Source organism: Lates calcarifer, linkage group LG4 (genome assembly GCF_001640805.2).
Source record: "Lates calcarifer isolate ASB-BC8 linkage group LG4, TLL_Latcal_v3, whole genome shotgun sequence".
Classification (NCBI taxonomy): domain Eukaryota; kingdom Metazoa; phylum Chordata; class Actinopteri; family Centropomidae; genus Lates; species Lates calcarifer.
Window position 1 is genome coordinate 11,009,784 of NC_066836.1, and position 18,696 is coordinate 11,028,479.

The following is an 18,696-nucleotide window of genomic DNA, read 5'->3' on the forward strand; positions in this document are numbered from 1 at the left end:
TGTCTTTTTCAATGACTGGTTTCCAACCACTGGTTTCACTTCGTCATATCTCCTGTCACACCTCAGAAATGTTCCTCTTTTTGCCCCGTTTCCTCCCTGACCTGTTCAGAAGACCAACCTATAAGCACTGCCAGAAGTCAGGTGACTTCTGGAACACATACTGTACTCGGCGGTATGGGAGATTGAACTATGATGAGGTTCTTCACACACACACCCCTCCACCCCTCCTTCTCCGGCTCTGTTTTGACTAGCATGCCAGCTCTCTGACTATACCGGTGAAACGCTAACACCCCTGGAGTGGATTCTGAGCATACCAAGGAGGAGATGCCTTTGAAAGGACAGATGTTCCCCGGGCTTAACCTGCCTCCTACCCAAAAAAACCACTACCCTCCTTCCATTGTATATTTGTTCTTGCTCTATAAATAACTGGCTGGTAACTTGCAGAAAAATGTAACTGATGTGCAGCTGAGCTGACCTCCAGGCCTCTCATCTCTGAGGGTGAAAGGGACTTAGAAAAAAAAATGCTGGAGAAAAAGTTGGTTGATATAGTCACGGTAAATGGATTTGGGCTAGGGGACACAGCGAACACACCCTTTTTTTTTGTCCACATAAGGACTAGTCTAGATGCCTGGACCGGCTCTGCTGTCTTATGTAACAGCAGCGTGTAGTCCTGGCAGATGAGGCGTGATGGGCTCGAGCCAGTTCAGCCACATTATCCAAAAATATACTGGCCATATTCATAGGAGAATATACACTTATTTGCTGCTCTTAAAATTTCACAATTGGTCCTCGCCTGAGAATTTCAAGGTAGGTGGTGGAGGAGAAATTATGCTCAGTCTTGCACACAACAGCTTCTTGCAAAATCCTATTTTATTTCAAATTCTCAAATTTAAACCAAAAAAATAAAGCATGCGGTTAAAAAAAATCCCATAACATTTCAAGTATCTTAATTTTTTATATTTCACTAGATTGCATTTTTAAAGCTTTTTAAAACAACATTAAGACTGCAGAGTGTTTGCCCACTTGCTGCGGCTGGAGGGATGAATGGGTGATTGTTCGGGGGGCCTTGTGACGACTCTCCTGGGGCCCATCAATTCGCTGAGGCTCCTGGAACATCAGGTCATGGCATAACCGGGCTCTGAGGCTGCAGCCTGGCTTTGCCGTGCTGACTTTGCCCCAGTTAGAGCTCAGGCAGGACCTCCGGGGCTCACAGCTGGGTCCCTTAAAAAAAAAAAAACAAAAAGCCCAGCTGAATGGTTTTAGAAACACTGCATCTCCTCTTACCCCTGCACTCTCTCTCCGTGCTCAAGCACAGTACAGATATCAGATACTGTGTTTTTTACTTGATATGTTCATCTTTGCTTGCCAAAGCCCCTGGAAACCATATTAAAGTCTGCATTCCATATTTTTAACCAAAGGGCCTCCTTAGTTGAAGAATTTGTCCAAAATTTCCATTATCCCCTCTCTCCTTCTCTTTCCTCCTCTCTCTTTTTTCCTCCACGCAGCTCTATGTTTCCCCCCATCTCTTCCCCACACACGCTCGCACACACATCTCAATTTTCTCCCTTTTTCCCCCTCCAGCGCTGCTATCGTGTTGTATCGGTTACAGCTGACCACCAGTCAGGTGGGTCTGCGGGACATTTTAGATCACGGAGGGGCAAGCCAGCTCACTCAGCGCCTCCAGCCTGCTCCCAGACTCCAGTCCCAGGCCCCGCTGAGGCCTTGTCCCAGGCAGGGCAGAGAGACACCTGGCCAAACCGCAGAAACACTTCCAGCTGCAGACTGCCTGATGCTCACCACGGAGAGAATTCAGGCCAAAGGTGGAGGAGCTCACCAAGAACTGCAGCACCACCAAAGACATTTCTCTGGGCTTTTTCATGTTTATTGCAGCTCCCAGTGCCGCACATCTGTTCACAGAGGCAGAGCTCGTGTTGAGCAGATTTTTAGCTTGTTAAAATGTTTACACTGCGTCACAATAAAAGTCCCCCTCCCTCTGAAACAAAGCAAAGCGACATTTTAAAACTGTGCCCCTCGAAGTGAAAGTAGGTGAGCACAAGGGGTGAAAAAAAAAGGCAGGGAGAACAACAGCTCCCTTTTCTCTGTGACCAGTTGACATGAAAGACCACATTATGTCTGAGATTAGAGGCAATTACTCTGGGAGTGTGCTTTAAGACCTTTGTTTGCCAACATGACAGGAGGGAGCAGGGCTGTAATTTGATGAGGGGGCAGCGTGAGTGAGAAACTCTGCATGGCGAGCTCCCAGCAGAGGGAGAGCAAAGGGAAGCCTTTGTCCGCAGTGTGGACATGGCAGTTGGCAGAAATGTGAGCGTTTAGAGGAAGGTTAATTCAACCAGGATTCATTCATTAGCAGAAGCGTCTTCATCCCCATAGTCAGATTTATTGCGCTGCTACCGTTCTTTTGGCTGAAAAGTGAGTTTGAAGAGACTTTACAGCTTCAGAGGAAACACTTTCATCTTTGCCTTTTGTCCCGGATGACAATTCAAAAGCTTGCTATCTATTGTTTCAGCATTTATATTAATTCAAATGGCACAATTGTGTTAGTTCATTCAAATGTCACAAATACTGTAAACATACGATTCGGCCTGAACCTGCGGTCAAACAAAAGCACCGCACCAGATCTTCAAGACGTGACATCTCCTCTATTCTGGCCCGGGCCGTATTGTTCGAACATACTGCGAGGTTTTCAGGACAGGAAACGAGCAGCTTGTTCCAGACCGACCGGCAGAATGGAACACGTCTTTATTTGAGGGAAGTCATTCCGTTGATACATAAAACACCAAAGCAAAGTTTCCTTCCCCCCACCTCACTTTCCTGGTGCTATCCCCTTCAAAAGGACAAAATCCTTTATACTGAGCTCACATGCACACACGGGACCAGAAGAAAAACAAACACAGGCCATTTAAATATCAACCAAACCTGCCTTCTGTTTGAATTGGGGGGAGGGGTTGGGGTGGGGTGGGGGGCTGCTACCGCACAGCTCAGAGCCCGGGAGCTCATCCAGCACGCTGGAAGTTGCATGCTCGGCCCTCTGAACGGTGTGGATGTGGACTAAACTGGGGGGAACAACAGCAAAACAAAGCATTGTGGTGATCATTTCTGCAGGTACACTGTGAAAATAAATATACTGTATGTGGATGTTTATGCCAGGAACAGAAAACCATGTGCAAATGTTGTATTTTGAAGCAGTATTTCCTGATTTCAATTTAAATTTCAGACCATTTTAGACCATTCCATCAAAGAAAAAAGGGTTGGCAGAAAAACAACCTTATATTACTTGAGAAAAAGTATTGTTCAAGGTAGAATTTATTGTTATTCTCTTCAGAAACAGTACTCAGCACACAGGGAAACTGAATTGCTGTACATTAAAAATCAGAAAACATGCAAGAAACATACAAGAAACATACAAGAAAGTAATGTGCGAGTAATCCTGGTTGAATAAAGTGCAACAAATGGTAAGTGTTGTCACACAAAGAAGGAATGTACCATATTTTAATTTTAAACAAAATGTTTAATGGAAAACAAATATGTACATAAAAGAATAAAGTATGCTGCAATAAAAGCAGAAGAATGGCAGCAGATATAGTGCCATCAGCAGCCATTGTTTTAGTGGCATGAAAAATGGTGGGTATCAAACATTTTGTACCCAATCCTACTCTATCTTGCTCTCTTCCTCTTCACCAAGTTTTCCCATAAGGCTGTGTGAAAGGAGGAAGAGGACCACCTATTAAAGTGAAATTTTAGGAGTGATGGATGGGAGCTTGTTGAAGGGGAGCAGAGCAGCATACACCCCAGGGGAGGGGGATGATGAACAAGTAGGTGTGGTTGTGTGTGTGTGTGTGTGTGTGTGTGTGTGTGTGTTTGTGTGTGTGTGTGTGTGTGTGTGTGTGTGTGTGTGTCGGGGGGGTGGGAGAGTTCACCAAATCCCCACTCACACCTCTGGCCGTGGGTGGAGGGGATGGAGACCTCCCATGCTGTCTGACTCGGAAAATTTGATTGACTTCATCCTCTAAAGTACTTTAAACTTTTGCCTGTTTTTCCTCAAATCTTTTACTTTCATCCTGCATTGTTACAGCTGAAAAATATGCACCTTCAAGAGGCTCGTAATGTTTTTTTTTTTTTTTTTTTTTTTTTTTTAAAAAGACGTATACTTCACTCCTGACAGTGTGTGTCGGCAGCTATTTTTTTTTTTTAAGTTTTTAAAAATACTTTGTTGATGAAAGCGAGCAATACTTCAAGAGATGTAGTGCTGAGCGGATTAGTCAACACTCACTTTACCCCTTTGAAAGTTATTCCCAAACTTTGGGGAATATGTGGCTTCTTTCCAGTTGCATTGCAATACTTTTGCTAAATGTCAAGAAAGCTACCTCCTATTCCTCAAAAACTTGAAACATCCTGACACTGGCAGTTAATCAGTATGATCATGGAGAGCTGTCAGTGACTATGGTTACATATTGGCTTTAAGCTATTGTATATATTGTTGTTGTCCTGTGTGTTTTCAACTTTGTGATGATGCATTTTTAGATTTCCCAATCAATTTAAAGATGGTTTATTTAGCGGTAAAAAAACAGGTGAATTTGAATATGTAATCCTTCAATTTTACCACAAAATTCAACATCACCAAGCTTTTAGATGCACAGTTTTCACTGAATGGCTACAACTGAAGTCAATAAATCTATATACCTACAAATTTTTCAAAACAAGTACAACCTGAGCTTAAAAATACATGTCAGCAGTTATCCTTGGGTATGCTAAATCTACCTTTCACAGACCAGCGTTAAAAAACGATCCAAAACCTTAACTTGATGAGAATCTGGACTGACACTAAGTAGGGATGACAAAGAAGGATATGTGTTTAAACAAACACACCAATAGCCAAATCATCAGACTATTAAACGGCAAGATGCCGAAGTGAACTTTCTATGAGCAAATTTGAATCCCATGTAGTCACATTTTAGGACAATAAATTCATAAAGAGGCAAATGGAGAGGCTGCAGCACTTGTGGTTTGACGCCTGGTGTGTGGAGGAATTACTGCTGTAGTAGTTTGCCTTTAACTGTCAGGAAATGACCCATAATCTGCAAGCGTTTGACTGCTGCAGCATTCCTGTGAAATGACACAAGTTGAGGTAGATTAGGGGTTGGGTAATTAGCTCATTAGTCAACATAAACACATGGCAGGGCCCCCCCAGCCCCCTCAGCCCCCCTCCAACCCCCTTTCTACACACCCTGCCCCTGCCCCCCCCCCACCGCCCACAGCTGGTGGCAAGAATATAGTTCTCACAAACATATGCACGCATACCTGCACGAATGCATATACAGACACACACCCACACACACTCTGCACCCAGACCACTTCATTAATCCAATTCCTTTCTTCTGGACGTTTTTTTTTTTTTTTTTTTTTTTGCTATTTTCCATACTTTTTTCCTGTATGGTTCTGCTTTGCCCCAGACAAGCCACTCTTTCATATTGTAGCCCTGGGGGCTGAGGGCCAGCCACTTTTCACCAGCACCTTACAGCTTATCAGAGCACTTTATCAGCCTGAGGGGAGAGAGATGAGGGTTAAAGCTCTTCACTCTTCTGCTCTGCAGCTCAGAAAACCAGCAGTCTGTCAGCAAACAAGTATTTATAAGCTGGGGCTCAGAAACGTGCGCCTTACGACAAAGGGAAAAGCCTCAGGGGTCATGTGTTTTGGTGTGTGTGTGTGTGTGCAAAAAACACAGGACATCCTTTGTGCATCGAGGTAAGCCGGTCCCCCCTACACAGCACTCCCTTGTTGCTCGGGGGACAGATGCTGGAACTACTGGAACCTGGACAGGCCCTTCACACCTCCTAAATGCAACAGGAGGCCTTACCTTTCTCCTCCACTTAATTTTTGGACCTTCTGTTCACCCCCCTCTCTTCTCTCTCCTCAGCTGCCCCCCACCCCCACCCCTCTGGAGATCAGCATAATGCTCTCTTTCATCAAAGCTTCACAAACCATATGAAATATTTTGCAAACTTTATCAAGGAGGTGTTGAAAATGGAAACATTCCTGAGTCTCTATTCCGCCAGCGTTGATAAAAACCTTCAGAGAGAATCTCGCCTTTGAGTTTCAACACTTTGGAGCACTATTTTAGCACCTTGAATTTCAGTCACAGGCAACTTTTCATTTCAGAACAGGACTGGGTGTGTTTGCCTCAATGCCATTGGAAACAGGAGGCCTGTTTGATGGCTGTTTAGTGACTGATGTGAATGACCATTTGTGTGGCTTTTTCACTGTATGGAGCCAGGTCGCTCAGGAAGCTGAGCGTCTTGGTCGTGTGGTGCCTGACTGGGGTGGGGGCGGTGAATGAGGCGGGAGAGGGAACACTGCACAAGAGATCAGTCAGCTGTGGTTTGCTACTAAGTCAAACTGGCAAATTGGAGTTTAGATACAGGCATTTAATCGGGCCACAACACTGCTGATGGATCCATCCATCATCGCCTAGGGAGACAGTACTCACAGCGACGGATCACGCATCATTTTCTGGTTAATTTACAGAGGAAAAACACACTCAGCACTTCCCTCAGTTTAGTCACCTTCTTTTAGAGGCAGGGCTCAAAAGTTTCGACTGCTTCATTTTTAATAGATTTGACTCTATGGGCATGTGTGTATGTATGTGTGTGTGTGCACCTAATAGATTGTGCAACTGAAAATTTTGCTCCAGGTGCTATGATGAAGCCACTTCGGTTTCCAAAAAATCCCAGTGAAGCGTGGAGAGTTAACATGCGGAGACACAGTTCATTCCTCGCGTTGGCTGGTGTATCATTACCTAAGAGATGGAAGGAGTGGAAAGGCAAATGCAAGATGTCTGTCACGATGTCGATGAACATATCTCTGTACACTCCCTTTATGGTTTTATCAGTTACTATTTTTACTGGTGCATGTTTGGGGTTTATTTACAACCCACTGGAGTCTGTCCATTCATAGATGAAAAGACTGAGCGTGATTCATTTGTTGCAACATAACTTTATTCATATATTAAGTGGAAAGCAGAAAAAACAAGTTGAAAGTGCTAATGTGGGACTTTCACACAATATCTCATTTATGTCTGTAGATCATGAGAAATCTTTTTGAAAGAATATCAGAACTATTCTACAGTCATACATATACATTCACTGAAAAATGCACAAAACCTTTATCACTTGACATGTAAACAGACTGTATTATACTTTTATTTCTTACATGTGCCTGCTGTATTTGTGTATGAATAGTGAACCCTGAACTGTTTTATAAGATTTTGAGCGATTATTACTTATTATTAAATAGTTGTACATTTTTATGAGCACCTGTGTTATTTTTTTGCATTTCTTGCAGGTTTATACTCAACTGATGAAGTCAGACCAGCTAAAAAAACATGCTACCATGTATGTGGAAGGAATGCATAAAAAACTGACCAAAATCAACCTGGACTCCACAAGATTAATGCATTAGACGTATAATTCTCTCTGGAAGTCAGATTTCTATGTGTGTTTATGTGTGAAGGGAGCTACTGTAATGAATTTTACACAAACATTATATCAGACTGTGAATGATCCCGATGTGACAGCTGTTCCCTCTCATTTCCATTTCATCAACATTTATATTAATAGCAAGAGTAAGAACAACAAACTGTCCACGAGGGACGCTACCATTGACGGTGATTGGTGAGGGAAAGTGCCACACCTTGCTCCTTGGCCGCGGGCCACAGCCTTATCAGGCATGATGGATTACATTGACACCCAAGCTATCTTAATGACTCTGTCTATCTACCCATCTCCCCTCTCTCTTCCTCTCCCTTTTCCCAGCACTTGGCCTTGCTCCTGCATCCTCCCGCCGTACAAATGTCCAGAGCTGATTTCTGCCTTTATGTGTGTCTGTGTTTGTGTGTATTGCACCAGACGGGAGTGGGTTGTTATTTAACCGCCTTACAATTTGCAGAGAAGTGTGACTTAAAAGCATATAAAGTTATCCTTTATTGACAGCTGGTGTCCATGGCGGTTAATGACTCATGATAAAAGTGGAGGAAAACATAGGCTCATGTCTTGTTGTCTGAGAAACAAATATAACACAAGTAAAAACACACCTGCCATAACTTGAAGCACACCACAATGGGAACAGATGCATTAAACACTGACATGTTTTTAGGAATATTAATTAGCATTAGCACTTTTTTTTCCCTCAGTGACTAAACGCGGCATTCCTGTGGTTTGTCAGTGTGTCTGACATGTGTTGAAATGAGGTGTGTTGTCACCACAGAAGGTTAAATAGACGCTGCAGAGTGAGTAAGTACCCTGCCGTCTAACCTGATCCTTGACGGGGAGCAGTTGGCATCCTGGAGTTTCATTTCCTGGTTTTTAAGAGGACATCCTTCCTTCTTTGACTCCCAACTTCCTCTGCTCTAACACCCATTGTGCAAAGGCACTGCTTCACAGGTTCTCCCCAATGTGTATTAGTAGGTGTCTTCACATGGGCCTTGGACTTCGGCTTTAATTTGTGAGGGACAAATGGCCGCTAACTGCAAGCCGTTTTCAGCACCTGTCATGTGTGTGTGTGTTTGGGGGGGGGGGGGGGGGGGGGGTGTTTGAGGACTCGGGCTGAGGCCTGTCATTGACCATGGCTATGAAGGACAAATTTAGGCATCAGTCAGTGAAAACCTGTTTCCTTGGGATGGTTTGTTGATGTTTACTCTTCTTTTTTCCAAATGAACCAAAATAGATGATGGCTTGCTGTTAGAAGAGCAAGGATAGTAGATGTTGCTATTTTGGTGATTGAAAATATTATTTCATTGATTGTTACAAGGGCAGTTGTGTTTTGCCGGGATGTAGAAGTAATTTAATAACTAGAACAACTTTGTGTGTGGGTGTAATGTCGCATATCTAATAAGCACGCATATGGTTTTAGCACCGAAGAAGGCAAAGTACGGAAGGTTTTCAGTAGGGAAATGTGTGTGAATGAAAGAGCCATGGTACTTTATGGGTAGGACAAAACTGGCTTGCCTAACATTTAAATTTCATTGTCAATTTTTGACATCCTGCTTTTGAAAGGTTAGATAATATGAAACTATCATTAAGATACAACGTGCACACTAGAGGAAATAAAGAGGTGAAATTGTACTTATAGCACTGGCATCTCAAAACAGCAGGAAATATCATTTCAATGAAAGAAAGAAAATGCATTTTTTTCAAATATTTTTGTAGTGTATTAATGACAAAAACAATTAGCACAACTGACTATCTGTGTGTAAACAAAATAGTAGCCCTACTATTAAGTGTTGTACATGCTGTAAATGTTTGTTCACATCAATAATGTAAAACAGGCCTGTGTGTGAACTACAATTAGTAGAGAAATGCAAAAAATGTTGATTTTTAATCCATGATTCAAGCTCTTCAAACATTTATGTGGGTATACCACATAGGTATTTGTTGAAAAAACAACTAATTCACATGGATATTTTTTTGCAGTGTATGGTCAAATAGCTTATCTAATAACAGCCTCCTCACCGTGATTAGCTGGAACCAAGACCAATATGTTTGAGATGGGTGGGGGGAGCTGGCTGGGAAACTTTATCGCACTGCTCTAATATTTCTACCCACAGTTGAACCTCAGCCCCAGTCTACCATTGGCTGTCTCACGCGAACACCAATTAGGCGTGATGCAGGACAGAAATAAAGGCCGATGCACTTTGCTGCCTAGGAGCATTTGTTTTTTCTTTTCTCTCAACGTCAGAGCGGGTAACCGGTGTGCGGTCCAAGTATTCTGGTCGTAATAGTAGCTCAGTGTTCCGGGAACTCTGGGATAAAAAGTGAAAAAAACAAGGCGGTGAGGTTTTCTGGGTAATAACTCCATCTTTCTGTATTACAGTGCAGCAGGGAGGAGGAGCATTTCTCTCTCTTGCTCTCTCATTTTTTTCTTTCTTTTTTTTTTTTTTTTTGTTCTGGCAGGTTCCATAGCCTCCTGTCCATGGAAAGCATACTCTGCACATTCTGCAGACAAGGGTCTTCAGGGAGGAAATAGAGAGGAAATTGTGCAGAAAGTGTAAAAAATCACTCTCTCCTTCTCTCGTTCTCTGCCTCTCTGTGGCTCACTTCACACAAAGAAAGACTCCTTGTTTTCAGTTCACATCTAATTACTTACATTTATCCCTCAAGGGGCAAGTTAAGCCAAGTAGTTTTGGAATCAACGTGGAAAACAACATAAAATATCATTCCTATACACATGACATATACATTAAATTGTCTGGAGGCTAGTCTGTTCTCTAAAAACATATGCATTTTTTATTTTCTGATATAAAAAAATACATCATGGATTACCGACAAACCAGTTAGAAATTAGTCTTTCTTGACCTCTGTAACAAGATAAAATACACTTAACACTTCACCCTGGTGTTAATGCTTGATCAGAATTTTAAACGTAATATGATGCGAATTAAGTGGAACCATGCGTCTTCTGCCAACTGCCGGGAAACAATGTTGATTTTCTTTATAATCCCAGGCTTTGGCAAGAATGTTGAAGACAAACATGATAAAGAGGAACAGGAAACTTTAGCAGCTTTGCAAGATCTTGGCACATTTCATCCTCTGGCCCATTAGACAAATAATTGCAAAGCTCATCTTGCACTCCCAGTTTGTCACTTTTACACTCCTACATTATGTTTGGAGGAAGGGCCGCGGGAGTCTGTGTGCATTTATGTATGTGTGGAGGTGGGCGTGCGGGTATTTCCGTGCGTCAGTCAGTGTTTCGTTGCAGCGGTGTGGAGATTTAAGAGTCCAAAACTGGCGAAGGAGGTGGTAGGGAGAAAGAGCTGTGGGGTGTGTAAATCTTCTCAGGGGAGCTCATTTGTGCCAGGTGGTCACACTTTTGGAGTTGGTAACTAACCTCTACCACATGCTGTCACCTGTACGTGAAGTTACGATGCGGTTTACATCACAGCAGCTCCCTCGGCATCCAACGGGTGGTGCTGTCTTTGAGAAAAAGAGACAGCAGTTGCCCGGGTAACAGCCAGAACTCAGTAACAAACTAAGGTCTGTATTTTTTTATACCTTAACATTAGCCATTTCTTCACACTCTATAATCTATGCAAATATCCTTATCCAAACACAGATTAATGCCTTTACAGTATGAGAAAACCAACTTTTAAAATAAATTAGTCTCCTTCTACAACTAAGAGACATGCCGTTCTTAGGGTTAGATACAGTAGATGACCCCCCCATCCCCCACCCTTGCCTGCACTCTGTCTATGATGAATGCCGTCGAAGCAGATGCATCTGCCAGTCAGCCCTAGATGAATTTAGGTCACTTCCTTTTCATGCCATGCCAAACTAGAAATAGAACTATGGCCAAACAATCTCCTTGTAATCAAACACTGCGAGTGGGATTTCAGAAAAATTGATTCATTTTTTGTCTGTCCCACACACGTGCGCCACAATGTCAGGACAAACGTTATAGGAAGGAAAGGTCCTCATTGTCTTTGGTCATCACTCATGAAGAAGACTTGAAAGTCAGTAGTGTCATGAGTTTGGGAGACTGTGAGGTTAAAAATGTTGTCACCCTGCATCTAGGGTTAATAAAGCAAAGACAGAGGGGAAAAACTTCAAAGGAACTTCTAAGTAGATTTGGCAGTGGGGTGCCTTGCCACAAAAGACCGTGTTTGGGATTGAATGAAAAGAAGCGTGTCACCGGAGGGAAATGTGGTCGGGCATGTTCAATGTATCAAAAGAAAATAACTGATAAATTAAACGAGGATGGAAAGGTTGTAAACTTCACAGTCTGGGCCGAGGAGGGAAGAGACCCCCGCGGTCTCTGATTATTTAACCTCAAAGCTTACTCCAGTTTCTGTTGCAGGCAGCATCCTAATAATAAGATCACACAAACACACACTCACACAGGGAGAAACACGGAGAAAACTGCATGCTCAATAACCAAGTCACAACCTGACTCAAACAATGTAAGCATTAAAATGTGCCAAACAAGATTAGGTTGCCTTTGATCAGAATGGTGCATGAAATACACAATACTGATTCACTGAACAAAATTCTGAAGATAACATCACAGAAAATTTCCACATGTAAGCATTTAAGTACAGACTTACACCTAAGTAAAAGAAGAAAAGAGGGTAGGGAATAAGCAACAAGTCCTCCTACTTGAACGACCATATAGCTCTTTTGTCTCTACCCTTGGATTTGACCCATAGACGTGTAGAAGTGGCCTTTGTTGTTATGGGAGCAATAATAAACACAAGGTTAAGGTTGTTTGGTTAGGTTTAGGCAAAAAAACTACTTGGTTAGGTTTAGGAAAGATCGCGATTTGGTTTAAATTAAGTACTTCCTGAAGGTTAGAGGACCTTTGTTGTCATGGTTACAGTTATAAACATGCAGTTAAGGCTGTGAAATGATCACTGATAAAAGAAACAACACTCCTCTCAGTTTCATATGGCAAATGAACAGTGGTCTCCTATGTGAAAGTCCTTCTAACATGGACTCTGTCGCTCTATATACTACGTCACCTAACTTCCTCCTCTGTTCCTGTCATAATCACTACAGCCACTAGAGGTCGCTTAAAATAAAATGTAACTATCGCAAGAGAGAGAACTGCATATTAAGGGGTAAATGGGACATAAATTACACTGTAAGTACTTTTTAAATTACTGAGTACCTATTTACATACAGCACAGTATCATTTCTGTACAAAAAGGCAGGAAAAATGAGATAACGATAAAGAAACTTAGCTGCTATATTTATGATATTTATTTTGAAAAAAACAACTGAATACAGGATACTTCAGAGTATCATTAGTAGAGTTAGTAGAGTGCAAATTATTGCCGTTGCTAGGGAGCAAAACATTAGGCTCTACTATAGTCTAAAATAGTTATGTGTGTGTTTTTAAAGTTATGTCTGAATAAAATGGTCCTTTGTTCACCTTTTTTTTTAACTGTAGTTACTTTGTAGTTGCACAGTATGTGGGCTGTCCCAAATAAGTTTGCAGTTTGTAACACTGTATGTAGGTTTGTGGACACTTGTGGATGTGTTACTGCCATCAACTGTCAATCAGTGGAATAGCAGGAAAACATGAGCAGGAAATTCTTTTTGCGTACATCTGTGCCAGTAGATCACAATACAGACAAAATGAGGACACGCTCATCTAAACATTGCTTCATATAACGTCACTGGTGGCCAAAAACTCCACAGGATACCTTTAAATTTAGCTCTTAATGTTCAAAATGAACCTTTCAAGATTGTGGCTCATTTACCACGAGATCAGAGGGGAAAACTTAATTGGACAAGGTTGCTTCAAGGGAGTTTTTTTCCCTGCTCTCTTCAGACTTTTCTGGCTAGACAAATATGTCTACGCCAAATGTCCTGTAACAGGCGGTAAGGGATTAATCTGCATGTTGTGCCTTGACTTCGTTGGGCCTGACAGCCCTGGTAATGGAGCGTATGAATGGTCCAGATTCCACTACAGGTAGAAAACCCGAGGCCAGGAACCTTTCAGAAACTCAGCTGATTACAGAAAAGGAGAACACTTCCACCGTTGGCTTGGTAAAATAAACAAATATGGCATGGAAACCCATCAGTTGTAATAGAGTTGTTGGGGTAGACTTGGAGGGCACATTATTTTCCCTCTTCAAAGGCAAAAGAGAGAGAGTGAGAGTCTACAACAGGGCAGCAAAGATGGCGCTGTTTTTCACATCAACAACAGGATGATTCATCTTTCAGTGGGCGAGCAGATCTGGGGTCTGTGGTCGACTACAAGAGGAGAAGTCGGGAGCTGTGTTAGAATTTGAGAAGTGTTAATCAGGGAGAGGATGTGGGCCTTCTGGCCTGTACCTGATTACCACCAAATGGGCCAGCAAGAGCAGCAGGAACAACAGCTGGACCCTTCAACAGTGTGGGGGTATAGGAGGTGGAGGGTGAGCAATGGAAGAGACCATGGCGATGGTTAAGGGACAAAAAGAGCAGTTACATGTGGAGACTTTCCACAACAAATTGAGATCCAGCCTCATTCTTCACTTGTTGAGTCTGACCAGAGGAATTTTGTGTTTTTTCTCTCTAGTATCTATATGACGTATTATGTGTCCAAGACAAAAAAGGTCAATTGCTAATTGCGCTGATGGGAAATGCAGACTATTTAACCTCCTGTATTTCTCTTGTGCCATTATCTGTGGTTGCCCCTTGCAGATGCCCCATCATGTGCCTTTAACAGAGTTTGTCAGTTCATTAATCCCAGCTGCAGTAGAAGAATGCTGTTTTTCTCTCCCCTGGATGATTGGTCCTGACAGTGAGAGCGAGCCAGTGACTGTTAAGAGATCATCAAGGATTTTTTTCTTCTCCCTCTATCCTGTTCTCGTCTGAGCTCAGCACATCGGTCACCTCTCTCTGCCAAGTTTAAGTACATGACTCAACATTGTGACATCTCTGATGAATTGTGGATCTCTCTCTGTGTCTCACTCTAATCTTTTGTCTTCCTGTCTCTCTCGCTCTTGTCAGTTTTACTCCCTCTGCTTTTCGAATATGTTTTTACACAGTCCTGCTGCAAATCCTTTTAAAGGCCAGTGATTTTTACAAGACAATAAAAAAGGAAAACAGGTTCTATTTGGTTTCTCGTGTGTGTCTTTAGTCACCTGACTGTCTTGCTACAGTACATTGCTGGGGGAGGCTGTTCTCACCAGGAAAATGATCGAGGATTTGTCAAGACTGCCAATGTTTGCATTTCTCTGCTGATATTAGCAATTAAATATTAGCTTACAGAAAAAAAGGATAAGAATAGTATCTTTCCTCTCTTAGATAACAAAATCTAAGGGATGTCTATCAAACTGACAGAAAAAAATGTATCTGAATTTACAGTATAACATGCAAAACAACATTTGCACATGTAATGAATTCAAACTGAGGACATGTGGCTTTTTGAACATTTCACATGTTAAATATCATACGTCATTTAGCAAGTGCTAAATGCAAGTGCCCTTCTCATAAAGGACATATGATATATTGTTTATTATCACTTCTTATACTCTTATATATCAGTATCAGTATTGGCTTAAAAACCTAATTAAAGAAAAGTCTTCTTTAAAGGCCTATCATATAATGGACTAACACATCTTGATTGGTCGACTGACAACTAACATTTCTATAAAATTAATTTATATTATTTTATTATACTGTAGTAATAACTTATTCTCCTTCTGTCTTTAAACTTAACTTTGAGAAGCAGAGTAGTAGCATTGTTTTGATGCTCTATATGTAAATTTATACATCAATAAACTATATATAAAAAAAGACATAACATAAGTTATACTTATCTATAAATACGAAATCTACAGGGAGCCCAAAGGACTGTGTGTGACCTCATAAAGATCAATGTGAGGCTTTCACAGCAAGAGAAGGAAATGTAACAATGTAACAATATGATTGTTTTGCACTTCCTCTAACATGAAAGCCACACGGAAAGAGACAAGTCTATTCTGAGCCATAAAAGGCTCATTTCTTGTCTTATTTTAAACTTGTTTATTTCTGAGAGGATTATTTTGAATATTTTTAGATTAAATGAAAAGTGTCGGGCGCTTGAAAAGGAGGAATTCACTCGAGTAGGTGCAGATGTTTTGAACACGTACGCGCACACACACGCACTGCATCACACATTACAAATGTCTGCGCGTCACGCAAAAGACGATATCACAACATCCGGCTTTGTAATTTGCAACCATAAAGCGACCACCAAAACACCTCCACCTGTGAAGTGATCCAACATGTGATAATAGCTCTGAGTGCCCTTCATGTGCTGTGGAGCAGAGTGCGGTGGTTCATTCTGTCATGGCTGCCTGAGGCCAGGTGAACATTTCCTTCCCTCCCTCTTTCCTGTTCTTCTTAAAAGCCAGGCAGGTGAGGCAGGCAAATCCCTCTTAAGATAAGTGGATTACATAGCCTGTATCTTAAGCCTTGCAGTGACCGTATCAGTCTGCTGCACAGACACATTGGGCATGTTTTTGTAATAAAATAGTAAAGCAGTGGAGATGACTGGATGAGGTCCAACAGCATGTTTTTTTTAATTTTTTTATCGGCTTATCAAGAAATATTAGACAGTGATGGGTGAGTCCTTATTATGTAATTTTATTTGTCGATACATAATACTGTGATGTAATTACTAGGTTTGTCAAAATCTGCGTTTTTTTGGCCACTTGCCCCTTATAAAGTTTCACCTAACAAATTACAACTCTAGCAGACACAGAGCATTGTTAGATTTCTTCTGGGGTCATATTTCTGTCCACTTAACAAACGTAAGACAAATATTCACTGTCCTTCTAGCTTTGTTTTGGTCGCCACCAACTCCCAAAGGACAATATCTGGTTCTTTAGCTGCTAAATGTCCCGCTAAGTTCACCAGCTATAGCTGCTTTGGTGTCGGGGATGTGGCCTACAGTGGAGTTATCAAAGGTTTTTGGCTGAAAGCAGATGCCTGCTGTAGCTGAAAAAGTGATGAAAGTGATGAGGCTGAACCAAGACAGAAAACCAAAAGAAGGAGGATGCTAATATGCTCCACAGAACTGCAGAGTTAGTGATAATTTTCTGTGGGTTCATCACTATGAGCGACCCCTACATATCACCATTAGATCCGCTGTCAATGCAAAAATATTCACTATAGCAGCTTTAATGAACAGACTAACACATGCAGTATTTAAAAAAGCACAACTGGAGTGAATTTTCAGAGCCAAATTGAGTGCGCAAGAGGGGAGAATAGGGGAATTTAGTGAAGTTTGTTTTGGGAAAGCATAAGTGACCTATTCAAACTCTCAGTCCAGAATAATCATTTTCACTGCCACAAGAATAGCTACATAATTGTATGGAATGCAAAAATTTGTGCAATTTCTTGCTTTGCTTTCTCTAAGTACTGTTCGATTTATCCTGTCAGTAAGATGTGATCCCCTGATGCCTCCCTGTAAGTGATAAAGTGAGGAAAAGAAGAGGTTTGTTGAGTGAAACATGTACAGAAAGTATGAAGGGAATAAAGGCAAACAATCACTTCCACATCAGAACTGACAGAACAAATGAAGCTTGGTTTACGCAGATATTATATTCAAGTGGTTTTCAAGATTCCAGCCACTGACTTCCAACTTTCTCTACCAAATGAAATAAAACAATTCAAAACTCTGAGGCCAAACTCAACTAGTTTGTCTCTGTAGTCAAACAAACTCACAATATATTTCGATATTTTCTACCACTGCCTGCTCAATATACACCACTGCAGTGGCCTCATAAATTAGTAAGAGCAGGATGTGTTGTTTTTGCTATATAAGGCTCTCAGTCAGTGAGTAATCATTGAAAAAGCATGTTCCTTTAGTCACAACCTGGGAATTTGGAGATTCTGACAGGACTCTGCATAAAGTCACAGGGCAGGCACCAGCAGGACTGACAAGAGGGTGGACTGAGCAATCAGAGATGGAATCAGGGCTTTTCTCTGTTGTTCTTTGCTCCCTTCTTGTGTGTCCAGGTTATTCCATATAAATATCCATTTGATGGGTATTAACTCTGTTACATGTTCTTTAGTGACTTTTTGGAGTAAATTGTACTTGTTGGAATAGTTTTAATGCAGCATAGTTGACTGCATTTTTAGGGAAAAATCATTCTCTCTCTTACATTAGGATAAACCACCAACAAGACACCAACAAGGTCATTTTCACTTAACAACATATATTTTTGTGTTCTCATAATTACCACATACCAAATTATTCTGTTTTAATAGGATTTTTTCCTGCAATAACAACATGCTACTTTGTCTTGTTACATCGCAAAACTTCTTCATTATAACAGAAAATTTACATGCCTTCTTTTTCCTTATTATGACATGCTTGTTTATTTTGTTATTAAGTTTAAAAGTTAATTTCTGATGAAAGTCATGTTATTATCTGCTAGTTAGCTTGAATGAGTAATTGATGTTATACATTTCTTTTTTTAACATGATCAGTAAATCATTTTAACTGAATTGAACAAATGCCTTCTTGAATATAATGTAAAGTGGGTATAGGGTTGTGGCTCAAATAACTACACTTCCCTGTAAAAATGTGTCATTGAGACATTGAAAAACATGTCCCAGACTTTCCTTTTCTAATAAGGGAAAGTATGACAGGCATGCATGCTGCCTCCCACACTCTATTTGTTGTCCTTTATTCCCTCGACGCGTATAAAAAGGGGAAAAATGAATGTGATATCTTTTTACATCTCGGTCCTCAGTGCTCTCTGGTGGCTGAGGAACCCCCATATTTCCAACCCTACTCCCCCGTCAAAAAGTTTAAAGCCTCTCGCTCAGCTGGGTTCTCCCTTTGTACAGAGAATGTTCAAAGTATTACACTGTCACTAATCATCCATGTTACAACATCTTGAGCAGCGAGGGCTCTCACTCTGACTCCACCAAACCATTATGGTGCCACAGGGTTGAAGGAATAGTCCACTTTGATCTCCTCAGAGGAGAGCTATGGAGACATCTTTCTGCTCCTCTCCTCGCTCCCCTCCCCTCACCCCTTCTGCTCTCCTCCCCCTCACTCCCTCTGGTGAGAGACTTTAAACAGTAGGCTGGAGGCTGTTATTTTGGGAGGGCCAAGGGGCGAAGGGGCGAGCGAAGAATAATATCTTGTACTCCAGGGCCCGGACGGCTCCCCCAGCCCATCAAACGAGTAACAAATGCG

The 18,696-nt window shown here is 41.6% G+C and overlaps 1 protein-coding gene across 1 annotated transcript in view; it reads right to left on the reverse strand.

Moving 5' to 3' along the window:
* Positions 1–957: 957 nt before the first annotated feature.
* Positions 958–18,696, reverse strand: part of foxc1a (forkhead box C1a) — a 108,952-nt gene continuing 91,213 nt past the window's right edge. Inside the window, exon 3 of the mRNA XM_018676500.2 lies at positions 958–1,221. Within this exon, the coding sequence (XP_018532016.1) occupies positions 1,188–1,221 (34 nt within the window). The 3' untranslated portion in view covers positions 958–1,187. The remainder of the gene's footprint in view (positions 1,222–18,696) is intronic.